This window comes from Panthera uncia, chromosome B1 (genome assembly GCF_023721935.1).
Source record: "Panthera uncia isolate 11264 chromosome B1, Puncia_PCG_1.0, whole genome shotgun sequence".
Lineage (NCBI taxonomy): Eukaryota > Metazoa > Chordata > Mammalia > Carnivora > Felidae > Panthera > Panthera uncia.
This window is the reverse complement of record NC_064811.1, coordinates 139,086,059-139,112,827: the sequence shown is the minus strand read 5'-3', so window position 1 is coordinate 139,112,827 and position 26,769 is coordinate 139,086,059. Positions and strand designations below refer to the sequence as shown.

The 26,769-nt window shown below is 37.7% G+C and overlaps 1 protein-coding gene across 4 annotated transcripts in view; it reads right to left on the bottom strand.

Moving 5' to 3' along the window:
- The window catches only part of KLHL2 (kelch like family member 2), a 116,282-nt gene that overhangs the window by 59,140 nt on the left and 30,373 nt on the right, over positions 1-26,769 (bottom strand). For 3 of the 4 annotated variants that reach the window (XM_049631287.1, XM_049631289.1, XM_049631288.1), the window contains exon 4: positions 8,672-8,793. The exons of the other annotated variant lie outside the window; for it this stretch is intronic. In XM_049631287.1, the coding sequence (XP_049487244.1) occupies positions 8,672-8,793 (122 nt within the window). The remainder of the gene's footprint in view (positions 1-8,671; positions 8,794-26,769) is intronic. 4 annotated transcript variants of the gene reach the window in all.

Below are 26,769 nucleotides of genomic sequence, written 5' to 3'. Positions count from 1 at the left end.
TACTATCATCTCCCAAACTGTCAAAGCCTAGGCTTGACATGAAAGAGAGATCACAGGATAAAATTATTGCTGGAGAATAAAAAGTGAGAAAATATATGATAAGAAAGCACATGTCAAGCAAAAAAAAAATCACATTTAATAGACAATTTAATAACTTTATCTATCTGATTAGCCTCTCCCTGACCCTAACTACAGCTTAATTATAGACTATGTATTTCTCAACGTTCTTTATCAAAGTGCCTTAAATCCTATTCATAACAGCCCAAAAATTTAATTTTTTTAATGTTTATTTATTTTTGAGAGAGAAAGAGAGAGTGCACGCATGCGAGTGAGCAGGGGAGGGGCCCAGAGAGAGGGAGACACAGGATCCAAAGCAGGCTCCAGGCTCTGAGCTGTCAGCACGGAGCCCTATGTGGGGCTTGAACCCACAGAACACGAGATCATGACCTGAGCTGAAGTCAGACGCTCCACTGACTGAGCCACCCAAGCGCTCCAAGACAATCCAAAACGTTAAATACAGGTCCATTATCACCCCCCCCAAACCGCAATAAACCCATACAATGGAACACTCAGTATTTATAAAAAGGAACTAACTACTGAAACTTGCAGCAACACAGATAAATCTCACAAGTATTATGTTGTGCCAAAGAAGTCAGCCTCAAAAGAATACATTCTGTGTGATTCTATTTATATTAAGTTCAATAACAGGCAAAACTTAGAAATCTTATCAATGGTTGCCTGGAGTCAGGGGTAAGAAATTTATTAGAAAGAAGCTTGAAATTACAAAGGTTTAATATCCTGATTTGGGTGTATGCATTTGCTAAAACTTAGCAAACTGAACAGTTAAGATGCATGATGTACGAACAATAGCCCACTAGGAAAAAAAAAAAATGAGTGCTTTAAGCCCACACAAAGATTAACCAGAAGTCAGTGAAAGGCATTTATAAATTATGAAACAAAATTTTTAAATGGAAAATAATAATCCTCTCTGCTAGAATCCCAAATAAGAAAATAAAAACATATTAAAATGTATTTACATGACCAAATCTCTATACTAGTATTTGTAAAGTTAATTTAAAACAATAGCTTTTGAATACATGTTAGTGATACAGCTATCTTCTATTTTCACAAAAAAATAAAGTTTTCATAAATTACATATCCTGGGAAAAGACACATGTACACATGTACACCAGATGATCAGAAGCATATTAATTCTAATGTGACATTGGAATTAAGACTTCGAGGTCCAAAAGGTAGTACTTTTTAAAGCTGTATGTCAATAATGCTAGGATTTACAAAACCTTTGGCTTATTTCAAACCAAATATGCCAGAACCATAGATAATTCAACCACTCTAGGCTCTCACCACCTAAAATGGTTTGAAGAAAGGGACCCTGAACACTGGCAACAACCTGGCACAGATGTACTATGCTCAATGCAGGCTCCAAACCTAAACAACGTGATATAAAGGTCAAAGATCAAGAAAAAAATCCACCTAATAAGGACTTTGATATATATCTAACTTTTCTAACTTTTTTCCCCTGCTCAAATTAGAACACTGCTATAAGATGCTAGGTCATAAACAGGATGGAGTCATTTTTTGCTCATCAAGATAAATTCTTCCTATACACCCCATGAAGCTAATTAAAATATGACTCACAAGATGATTCAACCATGGACATCTTCAAAGATTATATATTTCAATAACATAAAACCACAAGTACCTTAATTATTAATATTTCTGGAGTACGTAGCTTTTCTCTCAACAAATACTTAAAAAACATTTTAAGTTTGATGTCTATCTAGTTTTATAACATGTTCTTATGATAAAGCTTCTAGATTTTTCTCAAACTAGCTGAACTCCAATGGCTTCTTCTATACTAAATTTTAAATAATAAGCTTTCATTTATTCTATACTCTTAACTTGTACAGAGTAAAACATAATTTAGCTGGCATGACTGAAGAACAGATATTCTAGCTGGTCAAGCATTTTCATTAAAATTATAAGGATTACCAAGTTCAGACTTAAAATATAATAAAGTACAATTAACATCAAAATTCAATTGTAAATAAATTTAAATTGTCTCGTAATTATTTTTTTAAGTTTATTTTATTTTGAGAGAAAGAGACAGAGAGAGAGAGAGAGAGAGCGCACATACATGAGCAAGTTGAAGGCAGAGAGAAGGAAAAAGAAGTCCAAGCAGGCTCCACACTGTCAACCCAGAGCCCAAAAAGGGGTTGATCTCACGAACTGTGAGATCATGACCTGAGCAGAAATCAGGAGTCAGATGCTTAACCTACTGTGCCACCCAGATGCCCCTACAGTAATTATTAATATAAAAGAAATTCACCACTTGGGGCCTCTGGATAATAATAAAGTAAAATTATCACTATTCTGGTAAAGTGATAAAATACTAGGTTAAGAGTTTTCTGGGTATTAGGATGTCAGACAAATTCATTTCAGTGATAGGATTTCCCATTGTTATCCCATAAACAACCACTAATCCTCAAAGTTTGATTCAATACATTTTTATGTTTGGGTTTTTTTTTTTTTGGGGGGGGGGTTTGTTTTGTTTTGTTTTTTACCTTTTAACATGTGTTTTCTAAGCACATCATCTGCCAAACTCTTTTAGTCGCAAAGAACTTCCTTTCTATCTCATAAGAAAAAGAGAACATGGGTGGAAAAAACAATAAGGCTTCCATAAACTCTGCTAGGAAAAATATCACTTTTCTTTGAGCCACTGCATGTCAAACCAATAAAAAAGGGTGTTACAAATTATACTGCAATCACCCCAGAGTGCTGCCTCCACACTAACCAAATAAACAAGTCTTGTCGGGTGGAGAGAAATCTATAGCAAATTAAGATTTTTTTTTTTTTTTTTTTGGTCACAAATATATTTCCTGATTCAGAATATAAAAAATGAGGGTAAGGTTACACGAGCCATTTTCTTTAACCCAATGATCCCAAACAATCTCAGTGGGTTCTTCTTCCTCGTGGTCTCAAGACTTTTTATTGCTGCCTCATTTCTTATTTCTGCTCAACATTTATAGAGCACTTCAATATTTTTATAAGCTTTAACTGGTATATTTTATAGCATTTCTGTGAGATGTCAAAGTAGTATCAGCCTTATTTATAATAGCTGAAAAGCAGAAAGGTTAATGTTTTCCTCAAGGCCATTCCTGAAGTCAGTGGTTAAATTCAAGATTTGAACTCTGAATTCTCATACAATAATTAGCCAGAGTCCACTAGCACATGAAAGTTTTCTAGCAGGGAGCAAGTCCAAGGGGGCTGCATATTATTTTCTGAGTTATTCAGTAATAATTTGAATATGTAGTATTATATACTTAATTTTAATGATTTATTAAACTAAAAACACTTACAAAACTGCTCAATAGATGTTTTGTTCATCTCAAGATAAGCATTCTACTGAACTGCTTTGGTACTTAGGCAACTTCTAATTGTGTGGCTAAGAATGGAAAGTGGTCATTCAATCAAGAGAACTAAAAAGCAGATCTGGAATGTGACTATAATTAAGGTTAAAACATAACCAAGTGTATAGTTACAGTCTCTGTCAGAAGAAATCATTTTTTTAATGTTTATTTTTGAGAGACCAATAGAGACGGAGCGCCAAGCAGGAGAGGGACAGAGAAAGAAGACACAGTATCTGAAGCAGGCTCCAGGCTTGAGCTGACAGCACAGAACCCGATGCTGGGCTCGAACCCATGAGCCATGAGATCATGACCTGAGCCAAACTCTGACACTTAACAGACTGAGCCACCTAGACTCCCCATGATATTACATAATTTAAATAAACACAAATAATCCAATGAACTGTAAGTGTAAAAGGAGAGCTGTTTCTACAAAAACTAAGTTGACTGCTTTAGAATGACTTGATCAACATGTTACTGCAAAAAAAAAAAAAAAAAGGCTTCTCAAATTATACATGGGGGAAGGAAAGAGAAATTGTGTAACTGAAAGATGACTTTGCACTGAGATTTCAAGTGTCTGACCTCTTGCTGAACTTTTTTAAAAACTGTAAAATTAGAGTTGATCCATCATTATGATGTCATATGTGTAAAAACACATATGGCTCTCTAAGCAGCTGACCATACTAAGTTTTACAACAAAAGATTGCCATACGATTGTACAGTTGCATATTTTAGGTTAAAATATCTGGGGTATACATGTATCCTTGTTTGATGATTTCTCCACTTTAACAATATTTTGTTGATCAAGCAGTCAACCACATCAACAGGTCTCCTACTGTGAATGCCCCTCTCTGCGAGGTCTTCTTTTTAGGACCGGCTGGTAAAACGCTATAGAACAACATTCTGTCAGCACTTCTAGTCTGAAACAAACAAAAAAAACCTGCCCTACACCACCAGCAAAATGGACACACTATGTCGAATTTTCTACTGTACTGAGATTGTGTAAAATACTTTGGTGTGTTTGTCGCCAAAAACTAATTTTAAATGTCTCTTGAAAAACTCTCATTTAAATTCTGTTCCTTTTCTAAAAGGATTGGATTTTCTATTTCAATTTCAATTCATGCAAAACATAGAAGTTTCCTGAACTGTTTAAAACCTATCCATTCACAATTATGAGATGCTTAAGTTCTTCTTAAATGACAAAAGTTCTAATGCAGGCAGAACTTGTAGATGAACACTGATAATATTAATTCGGGAATAAGAATTTATTTACATTGGCACTGCCTATTAACATCCGTACCTTTGTTTTTCACACTTACATCAAGTGAAAAAGATTCTTAGCTACTTTTAGCAAGCCAAAACAAATACCCAAAAGCTGAGAAGTCAAAATGTATATAAAACCACAAATTTAGCAATGAAGTAAAGGCTTTTAAAAATTCAAGTTGCTTTAGAAGTCTCCAAAAATGCTGACCAACGCATAGAATGAAGAAGAGTTAAAAGGTACTTTTATTTATAAACTCTCTAAGCAACTATTAGTTCATGACAACTTAACAGTTGCTGTATGATAATGAACTAATCACTTAACCTTCTTTAGCTTCCTTAATTGCAAAATGGAGTAAAACCTACCTAAAAAGGTGATGAATATCAAATGAGATTTATGGAAAATACCTAGCACATAGTTGAAAATAAACTCACGCAAAAGCCTTTCATTCATATAAATGTATATATTTATATATTTATTATTTTATATTTTATTTTTATATTTTATATATATATATATTATTTTTTCCAAGTATTCCTAAGAGTGGGAGAGTGAGGGAGGGAGAAAGACAAAGTACATGAATTCTCTAAAAGTATATGCGTATATGCAAAACTCTGCGTATAAATGGTTATATGTACTTTACTTGGGAAAAGGTCCATAGTTTTTCATCAGACTCTCAAAGGAATCCACGATAAGCCCCAAATTTAAAAAACTACTTCATAATAGCCCTTGGCTTTATTTTCTCTGTTCCCAGATGTATAGTTTATAAAATTTGACTGGAAACTCTAGACACAAGTTAAATCTAAATTACTCAGTAGCAGCAACAAAAAAAATGTTCAATTAAAAGCATGGTCATGGTAAGATATATATCCTCCTTTTATTTCTCCTTTAAAAAAATACACAAATTCATTTGGCTCAAATTATTCCCCAACCTTGCCATAAATTAAAGCAAATATCTAAACTCAAAGCCAAAGTTAAAAAACCTAACCAAAAAAAACCCAACAGCAACAGCAAAAAATCAGGGAAATCATAAACAGCCAAGAATTAAAGTCCTATTACTTATATAACACTAATGATTATACTGTTTTTGGAGTTAATGCTTCAAATTAATCCATTCCTCATTCTGACTCAAAGTTAACAACCTTTACTTCAAATAGCTGTTATATATTTTTTAAATTTGTGTAATAGGAGACTCACAGAAGGAACCCTAAACTAGGAATCAGGAGAACCAGGGTTATGGTCCTATTCGGTCACTAACTAAGACAGCTGGACCCCAACACTCTATGGCACTATGATTCTACATCAAAACATGCAATCCCAAAGTAAAAGGCTAAGATACCTGCTATCCTAAAATTGTATTTTATTATTACTAAAACAGAAACATGGTAAAAGAGAGGTGACCTGACAAGAGATTTGATTCTAGGTGTAATGAGAAAATATACCTACAACAACAAATTTTTGAATTACAGGAAGTTCTATCCCCACAGTCAGTTCTCTCAAAAGAGATAGGGTCAGGGTGGGCGTCCAGCTGGCGCCACTTTAAACTTTAGCTTAACATTAATAAGAACACCAGATACCTCCACCCTAACACTCCTTTCCCTAAGGTGAACGGCACTTATAAGAAAGATCTAACAAAGTACAGACAGGCAAAAATACAAAAAACAGTGGAGACAGCAGTTTGGTGTATCTTGATAGGTAAACTCTTACTTTGTATTTCACCGAAAAATTACGGAAAAGGCAACTTGTTTTAATCAATTTTATTTCCAAACTGCCTTTTCTAAAATAAGTATTTTTCGATGGACAAAAATAAGGCTTTGCACACTAAGGTACCCCTATGTTCTCTTCCCCCTTCCCCTCAAAATAAAAACTACATGAATATTAAGCATTTAACAAGTCTGCCAAATACACCTCTTTGAACGTATTCCTGTAGGAGCTGAACACATATACAAAAGGCAAATCAGCATGGCAAGAGGTTTTCTGAAAGGCTGCGATGACTAATATTTCAGGACTGGAACGTGATAGTTATTAAAAGAAACACGAGAGTCGAGGCGTTCTCCCAGTTCCGCATAGGCCCATGTCTCCACTGCAAGAACTACTACAAACAGCATTCAGTGCTGAATTCACACAGTCTATTGTCTCAGGCCTAAATCATCTTTTGCAAATTTCCCTCATGTCACATATTATGTGAATCAAAGAAACCAATCAGCAATTCATTTGTTGAAGGTCAGATATAGGGCACAGTAAGGCCCATGCACTCAAATGAATTTAAAAAGGGAGGAAAAAGAAAACCAAGATAACTTCTTGTTAAAAATGATGCCCTAGAATCCAGGAGACAGTAGAACTATACAGAAAAAATTAGAGTGAGATCATATGGTGGTAGTTACCTCCTGACATGTACCAAACACTTTCCTCCAAGTTAAAACAAAAGTTCACCTAGCAGGTGGTTCACACCTTTATACATGACTTGAATATCAACCAAGGTTTTTTCAAATGCCTTCCGTCATGAACTGGATTGCCAAGCAAAGGCAAATGAGGCCACCCATGAAAGACCACCAGAAGGCCTCACCACTGCCGATATTTCAGATTTAATAAGAGCATTCTTAGCAAGTTCATATCCAAAGATTTCAGTCTCTAAATTCAAATATTTTGCGTCCTATTTCAAATAATTACAAAAGCGTTAAAAGACTGAGCTCAGACTTTCCTATTCGAGTAAGTAGAATTTACAGACCACTTCTTAAGAAATAGTCCTAATTTGGGGCGCCTGGGTGGCTCAGTCGGTTAGGCCTCCAACTTTGGCTCAGGTCATGATCTCAGGGTCCGTGAGTTCAAGGCCCACATCGGGCTCTGTGCTGACAGCTCGGAGCCTGGAGCCTGCTTCGGATTCTGTGTCTCCCTCTCTCTGTTCCTCCCCCGCTTGCACCGACAGTCTCTCTCTCTCTCTCTCTCTCTCTCTCTCTCAAAAATAAATAAAGATTAAAAAAAAAAGAAAAGAAATAGTCCTAACTCTTTTCTGTTGTCCTCAAGACACACTTTACCTGTTGGAAGGAGTGTAAATAAATATAAACTTTCAGATGGCAGTTTGGCATGCCTGTCAAAAATTAAAACATGCATGTACCTTTTGATCCACGAATTACATTTGAGAAGTCTATTATATGACATTTTGGATGTAAATATAAAAATGTTCATTCAATGCAGTATTTTTATAAAGGTAGGAAAATCATATATGCTGATTAACATATGGGATGCCATTCAAAAGAACGGGTTAGACCCACATGTATTGATGTGTAAAGAACTTCAAGATACTTTGTACAGTGAGAAAAGCAAGTTTCAGAAAAACTGTGCATGTGTGTGAATGCATGTATATATAAAACTGCACAAAAAATGGTCTGAAAGAATTCACACCAAGCAGGTAACAGAAGCTACCCTCTGGGAAGGAGAGTGGATCAATGTGTGTGGGCTGGGGTGGGCGAAAAAGGAAGGGCAGTTTAAAATAGGGACCTTCACTTTCTGTGCTTTATGCACCTGTATTATTCACTTACATCATAGATTACAAAACATTTATTCTTTACAGAAAGCGAGAAAATGCAATGTGAAATTTTAGCTAAGCTCTAGAATCACTTATATGCTGCAACAGGAAAAGAAGTAAAGACCGCTGATAGTCAAAAACATCCCTGTAGATTTGAACCTCAAGGGAACAGAGAAATGTAGGCAGCATCAGTCAGTAGTTACAAACGAATATGACAGCATTTTCACAAACAAGCATCACTCAGAGAACTAAAAGATTACAACTTTAAGATTATAAAGGACACTGAAATCAGAAACATTATTCAAAAGATATAATCATTCCAAATGTCTCCTGGAAATTCAGTTTTAACAATGAATTCTATTACTTTGGTACAAAAAGTATACTGTGGGTATGCTCTTTTCACTTAAAAATCTGGCATATACAAAGAGCTAAATGGTATGGGGTGTTTATTCTTACCTGTACATTTTCTTCTGTAACCTGAATTTCTGCAGTGTAAACATAATCAATTAGCATCCTCAGGGTCCAGCCATCTACCTCTTTTATTCGAACTCTCTTTGCTCGGCTCTCACTCATCTCACCTAAAACACAAAAGAGTGAAAGTAACGCTACAGCAAGACACTCTGTGAAAATACCAATGCCAAGACAGATTCATCCATTTTCTTGCCACTCATTGTATTTTGGAGGCAACACAATCCGCCGCTTCTTGCAGACCTGCAACATTTCATCACCTCCCCTGAAAGCTTACCTGAGCAAACCATAATATGTACTTTCATTACCCACTTACACCTGAAAATCACATCACCACACTGAATGTGCCACGTGTCCAACTATAATACCTGTGACATTGTAAGTTCAGTATCTGATGCTTTCCATGGTTTTTCTGGTCCGTGCTTTTTTTTTTTTTTTTTTTTTGTAAGAGAGAGAGAGAGAGAGGAGAGAGGAGCAGAGGGGCAGAAGGAGAGAAAGAGAGAATCCCAAGCAGGCTCTGCTGACACAGGGCTCAATCCCATGACCCCAGGATCATGACCTGAACCAAAATCAAGAGGCAGAAGTTCAACAGACTGAGGCACCCAGGTGCCTCTGATCCATGCTTCTGAGCATCTTGTTTTCTTTTTGGATTTCCACTCATGACTAGAAGAGTCACAATGTTACCCCTTTTGGCTAACAGCAACCAGTACTTGCTAAAAAGGACTCACTGGCCTAGCAGCATTCATTCAACAAGCACAGCAGTGCTGGTCATGGGCATGAGTGGCCTGGACACAGAGGCTCTGCCCTGGGGGATGACACAACCTTCATGCAGGAAACAAGTAGAACACACATTACAGAAGATGCTGAGGGAAGACAAGACAAAAGAGGGATCATAAAAAAGTTAGTCAATGGCAAGGGCTTGTTATAGGGATCTTCTAGCCCAAGTTCTCATCTGGTTTGTCATCTGCAGTAACTTTGCCCACAAATGGTAAGTCATTTCCATACCAACATTTATTACTAAAGCCAGACATTCTTCTACGTCACTGCCTGCTAGAAAGTGCTATACAACCTCTCTCTTTTACTCACTGAACTAATTAAGCATTCAAGTATCATAAATAAGATCCTCTCGTGTGGAAAGAAACAGGAAAGCAGAAAAGAGAAGGGAATGTAGGGAGAGAAAGCAGCAGGTTTGAGCAAACATGTGTGGACAAGAGAAAACGACCCAAGACATAGGGAAACACAAACTTTCGAATGGAGGAAAAAGAAACTTCAATCAAAAACGACAAGGGCAGAAAAAAAAAATGACAGAGGCAGTTTAAAAATTATGATGAGTGCTATAAGACACCTTAAAGAAAAGGTTTGGTTCTAGAATTCACGAGGCTTCAAAGATTAAAGAAGCATGAAAACGATGCTGCCACCCCTCACCTTCACCTTAATCCAGCATCTCCTGTTAGAAAAACAACATAATTAAGCCTCAGGATTTCTTGAAAGTTCATTTCTTTTTTAGACACAGTACACTGCCAGCGACCATAAGCTATCAGAAAAGCCTATGGGAATCAATAATTACACCAAATTCCTTCATAAACACAAACCCTGGGAGGAAAGAAATAATAATGATGTACATTTAACTGCATCATTAAATAAACTACATTTAACTGTGCTTCCCTGGAGATTATTTCTGACAAGATCTCAGAAAGAAGCTGTTTTCCTAAGAGCTAAAATATCTCAAAACTATCCTGCCACTTCCCAGGGGAGGAAACATCCATCTGTATTATAAGGGAAGGGAGCTGGTTAATGAGAAAGAGGTATATATGCCTATACAGCAGAAAACAGGGATTGGGTTACGAGTCTGCTGCCTAAGCACGTTTTTCCCTCTAAAAAAAGGGAGGAAAAAAGAAGGGCTGAGAAATACAGAAATATAATTCTTCATCTGCATATAAGGCACGTTCCTCTATCCTACTCTCCCTGGATCTTGTAGACAGATGGGATTTGTATTATCTGGAAGTTCTTTGGTGCCAAAAGTAAAGACACTTGGGTAATTCTCACTTGGACTTTAGACAAAAGCCACACCTAATTCATCTATAAGGCTCAAGCGATGCATAAAACCCCACAGGGCCTGGGGCCACACGAATATAAAACCATGCACTTAGTTCTCAAGGACTGAATTCACCTCTTAGGACTTAGGCATGACTTAGCTTAGACACAAACACGTCTGACTTTAATTTATATATATATGACTGCCAAGCAATTTTTAATATCATCATTTCTAAAGTATTACTAGAAGACATACTTTGCTAATTCATACATTCCAAGGATCATTTTTAATATGAATTCTTTCCCCAGAAAACTGCATCTGCTTCCAACAAATTCAATCTCTATCATACGCTGCTTTAGAAATGTTTTAATCTTTGTTTCATGTTAACCTGTGAAAGAGTATCAAAACAAATAGCTTGTCACAGATTGCATTAATAGCTTAAGAATTCCAGTAAATACTGAGAATTAATACTAAAGACATACTAAAGACAGTTGTAAAAGCTTTAGATTTAGAGTAAAAGTAGATTTAGATCGGGGCGCCTGGGTGGCTCAGTCGGTTGGGTGTCCGACTTCGGCTCAGGTCATGATCTTGCGGTCCATGAGTTCGAGCCCCGCATCGGGCTCTGTGCTGACAGCTCAGAGCCTGGAGCCTGTTTCAGATTCTGTGTCTCCCTCTCTCTCTGACCCTCCCCCGTTCATGCTCTGTCTCTCTCTGTCTCAAAAATAAATAAACGTTAAAAAAAAAATTTTTTTTAAAAAGTAGATTTAGATCTAATTCTAGTTTTTATATACCACCTGAGTTACTGCTCTTTGCTGTTTATAGAGAAAACCTTTAAGTAGTATGGTTTGTGACATTTACTTTTGACAAGGCACTAAAAAAACATATCCAATGTAGTCAGGTGTCCAATTCTTGATTTTAGCTCAGGTCATGGTCTTGTGGTTTGTGGGATTGAACCCTGTGTAGGACTTCATGCTGACAGTGCAGAGTCTACTTGGGATTCTCTTTCCCTCTCTCACTGCCCCTCCCTCCCTCTCTCCCTCCCTCTCTCAAAATAAATGAATAAACATTTAAAAATTAAAGAAATAGGGGTGCCTGGGTGGCTCAGTTGGTTAAACATCCGACTTTGACTCAGGTCATGATCTCACAGCTCATGGGTTCAAGCCCTGTGTCGGGCTCTGGGCTGACAGCTCAGAGCCTGGATCCTGCTTTGGATTCTGTGTTTCCAGCTCTCTCTGTCCCTCCCCACTCATGCTCTGTCTCTCTCTCATAAATAAATAAACATTAAAAAAGTTTTTTAATAAAATAGAATAATTAAAAAATATCCAATGATACTGTACAGAGTTTACCTGGTGTCGTTTTTAACTTCACAGAGTCTCTCTCCAAATTAGAGTGTTATGCTTCTGTATTTCGATCATGTACACCTCTGAAGCTCTATGTGGATATCCACACAGACATCATCACTAAAATTCTGAGAGTCACTTTTGACTCTCCCCTCTTCCTTACCCACCCATGCCATCATTCACTAAAACCTGCAGAATTAAGCTCAGGGAGATCTCAAATCAAATACACCCCCCCTCATCCCTTCCACCACTATGTCACCAGGGTCCCTGCTAACACCACCACAGCAACTTCCTAATTGTTTCCCAACCCCCAGGAGGACTCCACAGATCTAAACATGGCACTCAAAAGCCATGAGCTGCTCTTAGTCCAGGAGTGTGAGCCCCTTCCACATCCCATCCCTGCTTAGCTATCCAGCTTCCTCTCTCCCTCTCCCACTTCTAGCCTTAAAATGTATCAGGAAAGAACTTCCCATAGTTCACATACAGCGAACAATATCCTGCTCTAATGCCTTTGTTGAGTTTTCTCTTTCTCTCCCCATGCTTCCATTTACCAGGCTAATCTCCATTCTTCAAGATTCAGCTGGACCCTCTGCAAATAGGCTTACCTGTTAATGAGCCAAGGCTGGGTTAGGCTCCCAACCTGGGTACACTTGGGTACCTACTGCAAATGCACTCTGTTATGCTATACCTAGCTCTCCCCACCTAGATCTTGAACTCCCTGAGAGTGAGATGTCTTTCTCATCTTGTCTCTGTATCCCACAATGACTGACCTATTGTAGATACCCAATAAATTCTGGTTGGATAAATGAATGACTAAAAAAATAAAAAGTAAAGTGTAACAATTTAAAATGTAGGATCTTTACTCAACATAATTAACATGTGAATTAATCTCAAGCATGGGTATTCTAGCTATGAAGGATTTCAGTCAATATTCATTGAATATCCACTATACATCCCAGGCCAAGCTAAGCCCTTCACTAGTGAACACTGCACCATCTCTACTTTTTTCTTTTGATTTTTTTATTGTTTATTTATTTTTGAAAGACAGAGAGATGGAGCTTGAGTGGGGGAGGGGCAGAGAGAGAGACAGAGAGAGAGACACAGAATCTGAAGCAAGCTCCAGGTTTTGAGCTGTCAGCACAGAGCCCAATGTAGGCTTGAACCCATGGACTGCTGAGATCATGACATGAGCTGTAGAGGGATGCTTAATCTGCTGAGCCACCCACATGCCCCTCATCTCTACTTTCTTTGAGAAAAAAATGAAGTCCTCCAAATTGTAAAAGTTTATGGACATATCTCTGAATAGGAACATTTCCATCTCAAGGACCTTTAATTAAGACTCCAGAAAACCAGCACAAACTGGTAACTTTATTTATCCATTCTAAAGTTCTAAAAAGTGAATAGGTTGAGACGGCAAACCCTAAGATCTGTTTCAATACAAAAATCCTATGATTCTAACTTCAGTTACTGTTCAGCATATAAAAATATTTGGAAAAAAAAAACATAAAAACAAAGAATCTTTACTCTGCTGAAACCTTAAGAAGTGAATGACAAATTTATAGCTACATTTAATAAATAAATTTTATTCCATTACTTTCAAGTTCACATATATTCTAATCATTATTCTAATCATGTATTTGCCATTAGTCCTGGGTTACAAAGAAGCTATTGACACACAGGTATTTTCATTCTGGCAACCTGTCCTGGATGCCCCTGCCAGTCATTCCCTATGATGGTCATGGTGCATAACTCCCCAATTCTACCAATAATAAGAGGCAAACATGGTAACTGCATTCCCCTGCCAGTTTTGGTCTAGTTTGAGTAACTTCTGGGAAAGTTCTACTAGACCCTAAAGGGGAGAAAAAAAGAAAAAGCAATCCCTCTCTTTCCTTGAGATGTTGGGTTCACTCTGATAGGCATCTTGCATTCATGAGGGGCAGCAACCTTGGTATAAAATTTTTACTGAGGCTAGCAGACAGAGAGACAGAAGAAAGCAGATCCTTCATGAAATCTTTCAGCTGCAGATCTGACCATGCCTGGTGTCCAGCCTACTTTCCAGTTATGAAAGAAGAGATTTCCTTACTATTTAAACCAGTTTAAGTACAGTTTCTGTTATGTGCAGACTAAAGCATCCTAACTTAGGCTCTTAATACACAAGACCCTATTTAATTCTCTTCACAGCAGTCAATAATATCAGAAATTATATTTTCTTTGAATTTACTCTGTCTAGCCTTTCCTCCTCTTCCAATGACAATCATGAGAACAGGGACCTGTCTTATCCATTTCTAACGTCCCCAAACCTAGGATAATGCCTAGCACATAGAAGATGCTGAACAAATATTCCTTGATGAACAAAAGCATGAATCTTAGACAAATATAACCACACATACAACTTTCTAAAACTCTCACTTCTTGGGGAGAGAAAAGCCATGGAGGGTAGGGAGCTGTTTTTGCAGAGAGAGGACAGACAAAGGGGGAGAGGGAGGACAGAGAAAGGGGAAGAGTGCAGGAAAAACGCTTCACCTATAGTAGCTGGAGAGAAAGAGTGAAAAATGCTCATGGGGAAATGAACAAGAAATCTGTTCTTCAAAACTATTGATGGGAAGAAAGGCGAGGGTTTCAATACCACCAGGATTCTATAAACCGTGAAATGCAGAGTCTCAAGTTTCAGAGCTCAGTGCCTGGAAGTGCTCTCGTGAGGAAGCAGGACTAATCCCCAGGAGCAGGCAACAGGATGTGAAGGGTCCATGTGCCACATAGGAAGAAGTGGTTCCCCTGTTTGGAGAGCATTTGGTAGAGATCATACAGCCTCCCCACAGGCAAAGGTCCCAGCAGACCCTGGAGAGCAGCCGTGTTTGCTGACAAACATATTGGGACAAAGACACCAGAGTGTGGTGAAACCAAGTGCCGGCTGTGTGTTGTGATTTGCCAAAATCTCTGAACCTCTGCCACTGCACGATCACACAAACCTTTTCAGAGGCAAGCCAGCACTTGGCCATTGCTCCCCGGACCCTCCCTCAGGGAGTCAGGACAGGACTAAGCCACAGGGGTCTCTGAAGTGTGAGGTTTTGAAACACAACCCAATCTGAGATAAAACTCTGGAGGGAGGTGCCGCCTGGCAGGCTGACAGTTTGGACATGGACAGAAGCTTGACACAAAGGACGGGTGCTTGATCGTGGGTAGGCGAGAGCGCAAAGTTCCTGTGACAGAGACTAGGGAGCTGGGTGAGACCATTTCCACCTCTCCCGCGCACCCATAAACTCACCACACTGATCCACCCCAGTAAGCTAAGCAGTGCCACCTTGTGGGGAACGGGGCCACTACACCAAGCCCCACCCAACTGTGCCCTCCAAGCACACCCCTGGAAGACCAGGACAAGTCCCTCCACCTGCATAGTTTACAGACTATAGAGGACTTCATAGTTTCAATTCTAGGGAAAACTGGATATAACTTCATTTGGGTTTCATTCTGTTTCCTGGTTGATTTATTTAATTTTTTTTTTTTTTTTTTTTTTTTGCTTCTGTTTTTGTTTAACTTGGTTTTGTTGGTTTTCTGTTTCTTTTCTTTTCCTTCTCCTGGATACAGAAAGAGAAAAATCTATTCTTCTTTTCTTTTTCTTTTTTTTCCATTTTTATAAAATCTTTTTTACTTTATTGTTTTAAATTTTTTATTCTACCTAATTTTCTGTATTTCATTTTACTCTATTTTATTACATAATTCTTTTAATTTTCTAATTTTTCTCACCTTTTTTTCCCTTTTCTTTCTTTTCTTTCCCTTTTTGTCTATTCTATCAAGCTTCTTTCAGCAAGCAGAACAAACTATGATCTAGCTTCCTCTATTTGGTTGTTTTGTTTCTAATTTTTTAATTTTAATTTTTTATTTTATTAATTTTTTTCTTCCTCCAAAATGACAAAATGAAAGAATTCATCCCAAAGGAAGAACAGAAAGAAATGACAGCTAGGGGCTTAATCAACACAGATATAAGCAAGATGTCTGAACTAGAGTTTAGAACCACAATAATAAGAATACTGGCTGGGGTTGAAAAAAGCATAGATTCCCTTTCTGTGGAGATGAAAGAAGTAAAATCTAGTCAGGACACAATTAAAAATGCTATAACCAATGTGCAATCTCGAATGCATATGGATGCCATGGTGGCAAGGATGGACGAAGCAGAGCAGCAAATCAGCGACACAGAAGACAAGATTACGGAGAATGAAGCAGAAAAAAAGAGGGAAACAAAAGCAAAAGAGCACAATACAAGACTTAGAGAACTTAGTGACTTTTAAAAAGGATTAATATTTGAAAGGTAGGAGTCCCAGAAGATGGAAGAGAGAGAAAAAAGGGACAGAAGGTTTATGTGAGCAATTTGTAGCAGAAAACTTTACTAATCTAGGGAAGGACACAGACATCAAAATCCAGGAAGCACAGAGAACTCCCATTAGATTTAACAAAAACCAACCATCACCAAGGCATATCATAGTCAAATATACACAATACACAGACAAGAAAAGACTTATGAAATACCAGCAAGGGAAAAAAGTCCTTAACCTACAAGGGAAGACACATCAGGTTCACAGCAGACCTATCCATAGAAACTTGGCAGGCCAGAAAAGACTGGCAAGATATATTCAACGTGCCGAATTGAAAAAGTATGCAGCCAAGAATTTATCTGGCAAGGCTGTCATTCAAAATAGAAGGAGAGATAAAGTTTCCCAGACAAACAAAAACTAAGGGAGTTCTGACCACTAAACCAGCCTTGCAAGAAATTTTAAGGTGGACTCTCTAAGGGGAGAAAAGACAAAACAAAGACTAGAAAGGTCCAGAGATCATCACCAGAAACACCAACTCTACAGGCAACACAATGGCACTAAATTCATATCTTTCACTACTCACTCTAAATGTCGATGGACTAAATGCTCCAATCAAAAGACACTGGGTATCAGAATGGATAAGAAAACAAGACTCATCTATATGCTGCTAAAAAAGAGACTCATTTTAGATCTAAATACACTTGCAGATTGAAAGTTAAGGGGATGGAGAATAATCTATCATGCTAATAATAGTCACCAAAAGAAAGGTGCAGTAGTCATCCTTGTATCAGATAATCTGGACTTTAAAATAAAAACTATAACAGATGAAGAAGGACACTATATCATAATTAAGGGGTCTATCCACCAAGAAGACCTAACAATTGTAAATATTTATTCCTCCAATGTGAAAGCACCCAAATATATAAATCAATCACAAAAATAAAGAAACTCATTGATAATAATACCATAATAGTAGGGGACTTCAACACCCCACTTACAGCAACGGACAAATCATCTAAGCAGAACATCAACAAGGAAACAATGGCTTTGAATGACACACTGGACCAGATAGACTTAACAGATACATTCAGAACATTTCATCCTAAAGCAGGAGAATGCACATTCTTCTTGAGTGTACATGGAACATTCTCTAGAACAGATAGCATATTGGGACACAAATCAGCCATCAACAAGTACAAAAAGATTGAGATCATACTGTGCATATTTTCAGACCACAATGCTATGAAACTTGAAATCAACCACAAGAAAAAATTTGGAAAGACCATGAATACTTGGAGATAAAATAACATCCTACTAAAGAATGGGAACTCTTTCAGAGGAGCCAGGATAGCGGAACAGCATGGAAGATTTTTTGTGTGTCTCGCATCCATGAAATACAGCCAGACCAACACTAAATCCTCCTATACACCTAGAAAACTGATTGGAGGATTAACACAACAGTCTGTACAACCTGAACCACAGAATTCAGCAGGTACACAGCGCGGAAAGGTGGACTAGGGGAGTGGGAAGGCACGGGAAGGGAGGTGCTTTTGCAAGTGGAGAGAGGATGGAGACTGGGGGTGTGGGGGAAAATACGGGAAAAGCACCCCTCCCCAAAAGCAGCTGGAGAGAAAGTGGAAAATTGGAAACAGCTACAGGGACTAAACTAAAAAGGGAGTAAGGAGAAAGGAGAGGGTTTAAATTCCATTAAGACTGTAAACAAGGGGAACACAAAGTGTGCAACTCCTCAGCTCAATACCTGGTGGTACTCTGGTGAGAAGGGCAAATCCCCAGGAACAGAGTGGGGTCCGGGAGGTTCTTGGGCTACACGGGGATAAGTGGTTCCACTGCTAGAAGGACATTTGGTAGAGACTATTGAAGCCACCTGGTCCCAGCAGACTCCAGAAAACGGCCACATTCGCTGGTGCTGGAACAAGGTCGTTAAGGGTGAAGCCTGGTGCTAGATATATGTTGTGATTTTCCATAACCCCTGAAAAGCTGCTGCTACGCTATCTTGCAAACTTTTTCTGGGGCAGGCTGGAACCTGGCCACAGTCTCTGGGCACTGGAAGCAGCACGGTCCAGCAAGCATTCCGGGGTGCAGCCAACATTCGGCCATTGCTTGGTGAGACCCTCCCACAGAGGGGCAAAACAGGTCAAAGCCACAGTCCTTCAGAAGTAAGGGACCAGGGAAAACAGCCGCATCTGAGACAAAACTCGGGAGAGAGGTACTGCCTGGGGCTTGGTCACCGACAGTGAAGAAGCAGGGAGTGGACTAAAGCTGAAGACAGAGGACGGGTGCACGATTGCTGATCAGAGAGAACAGAGTTCCCATACTAGAGACCGGGTAGCTGGGTGACGCCATTTTCACCGCTCCCGCACATACGCATAGACACCTACCAGCGCTAAAACCATCCACCCCAGTAGGCTAGCAGCGCCATCGAGCGGAGAACAGAGTCTTTACACTGAGCCCCGCCCAACTGGGCCAACCTCGCTCTTCAAGAACACAAGTCTCACTGCCTACTTAGTTTATGGACTATAAAGCACTACATAGACTGATGTCTAGGGGAAAACGAAGTAATTTCAGTCCTATTTCAATCTGTTAGCAGGTCCATCTATTCAATTTTCTTTCTTTTTTTTCTCCTTTACACTATTCTTTTTCTTGAATACAGAAAGAGAAAAAATTCATTTTTATTTTCAATTTTTTTATTAAAAATATTTTTAATTTTTTTTACTATATTTTTTGTGTCAATTTTTTCAAATTCTATCTTACTTCCATCATTCTATTTTTGTCTACTTCAGTGTATTCACCTTCTCAAATTTTCAAACGATTTCCTTTGCTTTTTTTTTCTTTTTTCTCTTTTTCATTTCTATTCTTTTTCTTGAGTTCAGAAAATCTTCATTTTTACTTTCAATTGCAACTAAAAATATTTTCCTTTAATTTGTTACTATATTTTTTGCTTTTATATAAATTTTTTCAAATTCCATTTTACTTCCATTTTATTTTAGACTCCCACTACTTTGAAAGTGTATTCACTTTTTAAAACGATTTCCTTTTTTCTTCTTTTTCATTTCTTTTTTCTTAAACAGAAAGAGAAAAAATTCATTTTTATTTTGAATTATTATTAAAAATATTTTTAATTTTTTTCTACTATATTCTTTACTTTTGTGTAAATCTTTTTAAATTCTATTTTACTCCCATCATCTCATTTTAGTCTACTTGAGTGTATTCATTTTTTCAAATTCTCAAACAATTTCCTTTTTTTTCTTCCCCCTTTTTTTTCTCTAATCTGTCAAACCACTTTCAACACCCAGACCAAATCACACCTATGATCTAGCATCATTTACTCGATTTTTTTGTGTATGTTCTTAATTTTTTAATTTTAATTTTTTAATTTTAATTTTTCTACCTTATTAATTCCTTTTCTCCCTTCAAAATCACAAAATGAAGGAATTTACCCCAAAGGAAAAAGCATGAAGAAACAACAGGCAGGGATTTAACCAACACAGATACAAGCAAGATGTCTGAACCAGAATTTAGAATCACAATAAGAATACTAGCTGCAGTCGAAAACAGATTAGAATCCCTTTCTGCAGAGATAAAAGAAGTAAAAAATAGAATGAAATTAAAAATGCTATAACTGAACTGCAATCATGGATGGATGCAGCCGCGGCAAGGATGGATGAGGCAGAACAGAGAATCAGTGATATAGAGGACAAACTTATAGAGAATAATGAGGCAGAAAAAAAGAGGGAGATGAAGGCAAAAGAGCATGATTTAAGAATTAGAGAAATCAGTGACTCATTAAAAAGGAACCACATCAGAATCATAGGGGTCCCAGAAGAGGAAGAGAGAGAAATAGGGGTAGAAGGGTTATGTGAGCAAATCATAGCAGAAAACTTTCCTAATCTGGGAAAAGACACAGACGTCAAAATCTGGGAAGCACAGAGAACGACCCCCATTAGATTCCACAAAACCCAACCATCAACAAGGCATATCATAGTCAAATTCACAAAATACTCAGGCAAGGAGAGAATCATGAAGGCAGCAAGGGAAAAAAAGTCCCTAACCTACAAGGGAAGACAGATCAGGTTTGCAGCAGCCCTATCCACAGAAACTTGGCGTGGCAGGATATATTCAATGTGCTGAATCAGAAATATATGCAGCCAAGAATTCTTTACCCAGCAAGGCTGTCATTCAAAATAGAAGGAAGGATAAAAAGTTTCCCAAACAAAAATTAAAGGAGTTTGTGACCACTAAACCAGCCCTGCAAGAAATTTTAAGGGGGACTCTCTGAGGGGAGAAAAGATGAATACATATACATATACAAAGCAACAAAGATTATAAAGGACCAGAAACACCACCAGAAAATCCAACTCCACAAGCATCATAATGGCAATGAATTCATATCTTTCAGTACTCACTCTAAACGTCAATGGACTCAATGCTCCAATCAAAAGACATAGGGTAACAGAATGGATAAGAAAACAAGATCCATCTATATGCTGTTTACAAGAGACCCACTTTAGACCTAAAGACACCTTCAGATTGAAAATAAGGGGATGGAGAACCATCTATCATGCTAATGGTCAACCAAAGAAAGTCAGAGTAGCCATACTTATATCACAAAACCTAGACTTTAAAATAAAGACTGTATCAAGAGATACAGAAGGGCATTATATCATAATCAAGGGGGTCTATCCACCAAGAAGACCTAACAATTGTAAACATTTATGCACCAAATATGGAAGCACCCAAATATATACATCAATGAATCACAAACATAAAGAAACTCATCAATACTAATACCATAATAGTAGGAGACTTCAATACCCCTCTCACAACAATGGACAGATCATCTAATCAAAAAATCAACAAGGAAACAATGGCCTTGAATGACACACTGGACCAGACGAACTTAACAGATATACTGAGAACATTTCATCCTAAAGCAGCAGAATATACATTATTCTCCAGTGCACATGGAACGTTCTCCAGAATAGACCATATTCTGGACACAAATCAGCCCTAAGTAAGTACAAAAAGATCGAGAGCATACAGTGCATATTTTCAGACCACAACGCTATCAAACTCAAAATCAACCACAAGAAAAATTTGAAAGGTAACAAATACTTGGAGACTGAAGAACATCCTACTAAAGAATGAATGGGCTAACCAAGCAGTTTAAGAGGAAATTTAAAAGTATATGGAAGTCAATGAAAATGATAACACCACAACCCAAAACCTTTGGGACGCAGCAAAGGCAGTCATAAGAGTAAAGTATATAGCAATCCAGGCCTTCCTAAAGAAGGAAGACAGATCTTAGATACATATCCTAACCTTACGCCTTAAGGAGCTGGAAAAAGAATAGCAAATAAACCCCAAACCAGCAGAAAACAGAAAATAATAAAGATTAGAGCAGAAATTAATGCTATTGAAACAAAAAAAAAAAAAAAAACAGAACAGATCAATGAAACCAGATGCTGGTTCTTTGAAAGAATTAACAAAATTGATAAACCACTAGCCAGTTTGATCAAAAAGAAAAAGGAAAGGACCCAAATAAAGTCAAGAATGAAACAGGAGCGATCACAACCAACACAGCAGAAATAAAAACAATAATAAGAGAATATTATGAGCAATTATATGCCAATAAAATGGGAAATCTGGAAGAAATGGACAAATTCCTAGAAACATATACAATACCAAAACTGAAAAGGAAGAAATAGTAAATGTGAGCAGACCCATAATCAGTAAGGAAATCAAATTAGTAATCAAAAATCTGCCAAAAAACAAGAGTCAAGGGCCAGATGGCCTTCAAGGGGAATTCTACTAACATTTAAGGAAGAGTGAACACCTATTCTCTTGAAGCTGTTCCAAAAAATAGAAATGGAAAGAAAACTTCCAAACTCATTCTATGGAGCCAACATTACCTTGATTCCAAAACCAGACAGAGACCCCACTAAAAAGGAGAACTATAGACCAATTTCCCTGATGAACATGGATGCAAAAATCCTCAACAAGATATTAGCCAACCGGCTTCAACAATACATTAAAAAACTTATGCACCACGACCAAGTGGGATTTATACCTGGGATGCAGGGTTGGTTCAATATCCACAAAACAATTAACGTGATTCATCACACCAATAAAAGAAAGGACAAGAGCCATATGATCCTCTCAATAGATGCAGAGAAAGCATGTGACAAAATACAGCATCCTTTCTTGATAAAAACCCTCAAGAAAGTAGGGATAGAAGGAGCATACCTCGAGATCATAAAAGCCATGTAAGAACGACCCAACGCTAATATCATCCTCAATGGGGAAAAACTGAGAGCTTTCCCCCGAACATCAGGAACAAGACAGGGATGTCCACTCTTGCCACTGTTATTCAACATAGGATTGGAAGTCTTAGACTCTGCAATCAGACAACACAAAGAAATAAAAGGCATCCAAATTGGCCAGGAGGAGGTCAAACTTTCACTCTTTGCAGATGACATGATACTGTATATGGAATACCCAAAAGATTCCACAAAAAAAAACTGTTAGAATTGATTCATGAATTCAGCAAAGTTGCAGGATATAAAATCAGTGCACAGAAATCAGGTGCATTCCTATACACCAACAATGAAGCGACAGAAAGAGAAATCAAGGAATTGATCCCATTTACAGTTGCACCAAAACCCATAAAATACCTAGGAATAAATCTAACCAAAGAGGTGAAAAATCTATATGCTGAAAATTATAGAAAGCTTATGAAAGAAAAGACACCAAAAAATGGAAAAAGATTCCCTGCTCCTGGATAGGAAGAACAAATACTGTTAACATGTCAATACTACCCAAAGCAATCTACATATTCAATGCAATCCCTATCAAAATAACACCAGCATTCTTCACAGAGCTACAACAAATAATCCTAAAATTTGTATGGAACCAGAAAAGACCCCGAATAGCCAAAGAGATCTTGAAAAAGAAAACCAAAGCTGGAGGCATCACAATCCCAGACTTCAAGCTATACTACAAAGCTGTAATCATCAAGACAGTATGGTACTGTCACAAGAACGGACACTCAGATCAATGGAACAGAATAGAGAACCCAGAAATGGACCCAAAAACGTATGGCCAACTAATCTTTGACAAAGCAGGAAAGACTATCCAATGAAATAAAGACTGTCTCTTCAGCAAGTGGTGTTGGGAAAACTGGACAGTAACATGCAGAAGAATGAACCTGGACCACTTTCTTACACCATACACAAAAATAAACTCAAAATGGATGAAAGACCTCATCTTTGATCTTGGCCACAGCAACTTCTTACTCAACACGTCTCTGGAGGCAAGGGAAACAAAAGCAAAAATGAACTACTAGGACCTCGTCAAAATAAAAAGCTTCTGCACAGCGAAGAAAACAATCAACAAAACTAAAAGGTAACTGACAGAATGGGAGAAGATATTTGCAAATGACATATCAGATAAAGGGTTAGTATCCAACATCTATGAAGAACTTATCAAACTCAACACCCAAAAAACAAATAATTCAGTGAAGAAATGTGCAAAAGACATGAATAGACACTTCTCCAAGGAAGACACAGATGGCCAATGGACACATGAAAAAATGCTCAACATCACTCACCATCAGGGAAATACAAAGCAGAACCACAATGAGATACCACCTTACACCTGTCAGAATGGCTAACATTAACAACTCAGGCAACAACAGATGTTGGCGAGGATGCAGACAAAGAAGATCTCTTTTGCATTGTTGGTGGGAATGCAAGCTGGTGCAGCCACTCTGGAAAACAGGTTCCTCAAAAAACTAAAAATGGAGCTACCCTACAACCCAGCATTGCACTACTAGGTATTTATCCAAGGGATACAGGTGTGCTGTGTGCTGTTTTAAAGGGACACATGCAGCCTCCATGTTTATAGCAGCACTATCAACAATACGCAAAGTATGGAAAGAGCCCAAATGTCCATCGATGGATGAATGGATAAAGAAAATGTGATATATATATTAAATGGAGTATTACTCAGCAATCAAAAAGAATGAAATCTTGCCATTTGCAACTACATGGAGGGAACTGGAAGGTATTATGCTAAGTGTAATTAGTCAGAGAAAGACAAAAATCGTATGACTTAACTCATATGAGGACTTTAAGAGACAAAACAGATGAACATAAGGGAAGGGAAACAAAAATAATATAAAAACAGGGAGGGGGACAAAACAGAAGAGACTCATAAATATGAAGAACAAACTGAGGGTTACACAAGTGATTGTGAGAGGGGGGATGGGCTAAATGGGTAAGGGGCATTAAGGAGTCTACTCCCGAAATCATTGTTGCACTATATGCTAACTAATTTGCATGTAAATTTTAAGAAATAAAAAATCAAATTAAAAAAAAGAAAAAGTACATGGAAGCCAATGAAAATGAAAACACGAAAACCCCAAACCTCTGGGACACAGCAAAGGAGGTCATAAGAGGGAGGTATATAGCAATCAGGTCTTCTTAAAGAAGGAAGAAAGGTCTCAAATACACAACCTAACCTTACACCTAAAAGAGCTGGAAAAAGAGCAGCAAATAAAGCCCCAAACCAGCAGAAGTCGGGAAATAATGAAGATTAAAGCAGAAATCAGTAATGTATATTTAAAAAAAAAAAAAACAGTTGAACAGATCAATGAAACCAGGAGCTGGTTCTCTGAAAGAATTAACAAAAGTCATGAACCCCTAGCCAGTTTCATCAAAAAGAAAAGGGAAAGGACCCAAATAAATAAGATCAAGAATTAAAGAGGGGTGATCACAACCAACACCACAGAAATACAAACAATAATAATAAAATATGAGCAACTATATGTCAACACATTTGGCCAATCGGGAACAAACAGAAAAATTCCTAGAAACATATAAACTACCAAAACTCAGATAGGAGGTAGAAAATTTGAACAGACCCACATTCAGTAAAGAAATTGAATCAGTAATCAAAATCTCCCAACAAACAAGAGTCCAGGGCCAGATGGCTTTCCAGGGGAATTCTACCAAACATTTAAAGAAGAGTAGCACCTATTCTTTTGAAGCTGTTCCAAAAAATAGAATGGAAGCAAAAACTTCCAAATTCAGTCTATGCAGCCAGCATTACCTTGATTCCAAAACCTGACAAAGACTCCACTAAAAAGGAGAACTACAGACCAATTTCCCTGATGAACATGGATGCAAAAATTCCCAACTAGAACTAGCCAACAATACATTAAAAGAATTATTCACCAGGATCAAGTGGGATTTATTCCTAGGATTCAGGTCTGGTTCGTATCTGCAAATCAGTGTGATATATCACGTTAATAACAGAAAGGATAAGAATCACATGATCCTCTCAATAGATGCAGAGAAAGCATTTGACAAAATACAGCATCCTTTCTTGATAACCCTTAAGTAGGAATAAAAGGATTATGCCTCAAGATCATAGAGGCCACTACAAAAGACCCACAGGTAATATCATCCTCAATGAGGAAAAACTGAGAGCTTTCCCCCTAAGGTCAGGAACACAAGGATGTCCATTCTCACCACTGTTATTCAACATAGTGTTGCAAGTCATAGCCTCAGCAATGAGACAACACAAAGAAATAAAAAGCATCCTAATGGGCAAAGAGGAAATCAAACTTTCACTCTTGGAGGACGACTTGATACTCTATGTGTAAAACCCAAAAGAGTCCACCAAAAAACTGCTAGAATTGATCCATGAATTCAGCAAAGTCGCAGAATATAAAATCAATGCAAAGAAATCAGCTGCATTTCCATACACCAATAATGAAGCAGCAGAAAAAGAAATCAAGGAATCAATCCCATTTATTGCACCAAAAACCATAAAATATCTAGGAATAAACCTAACCAAAGAGGTGAAAAATCTATACGCTGAAAATTATAGAAAGCTTATGAAAGAAATTGAAGACACAAAAAATTAGAAAAACATTCCATGCTCATAGATTTGAAGAATACTGTTAAAATGTCAATACCACCCAAAGCAAGCTACATATTCAATACAATCCCTATCAAAATAACACCAGGATTCTTCACAGAGCTACAACACATAATCCTAAAATTTGTATGGAACCAGAAAAGATCCCAAATAGCCAAAGCAATCCTGAAAAAGAAAACCAAAGCTGGAGGCATTACTTCAAGCTGTATTACAAAGCTGTAATCATCAAGACAGTATGGTACTGGCACAAAAACAGACACTTAGATCAGTGGAGCAGAATACAGAACCCAGAAATGGACCCACAAATGTATGGCCAACTTTGGCAAAGCAGGAAAGAATATCCAATGGAATAAAGACAGTCTCTTCAGCAAATGGGTGTTGGAAACACTGAACAGCAACATGCAGAAGAATGAACCTGGACTATTTTCTTACTCCATA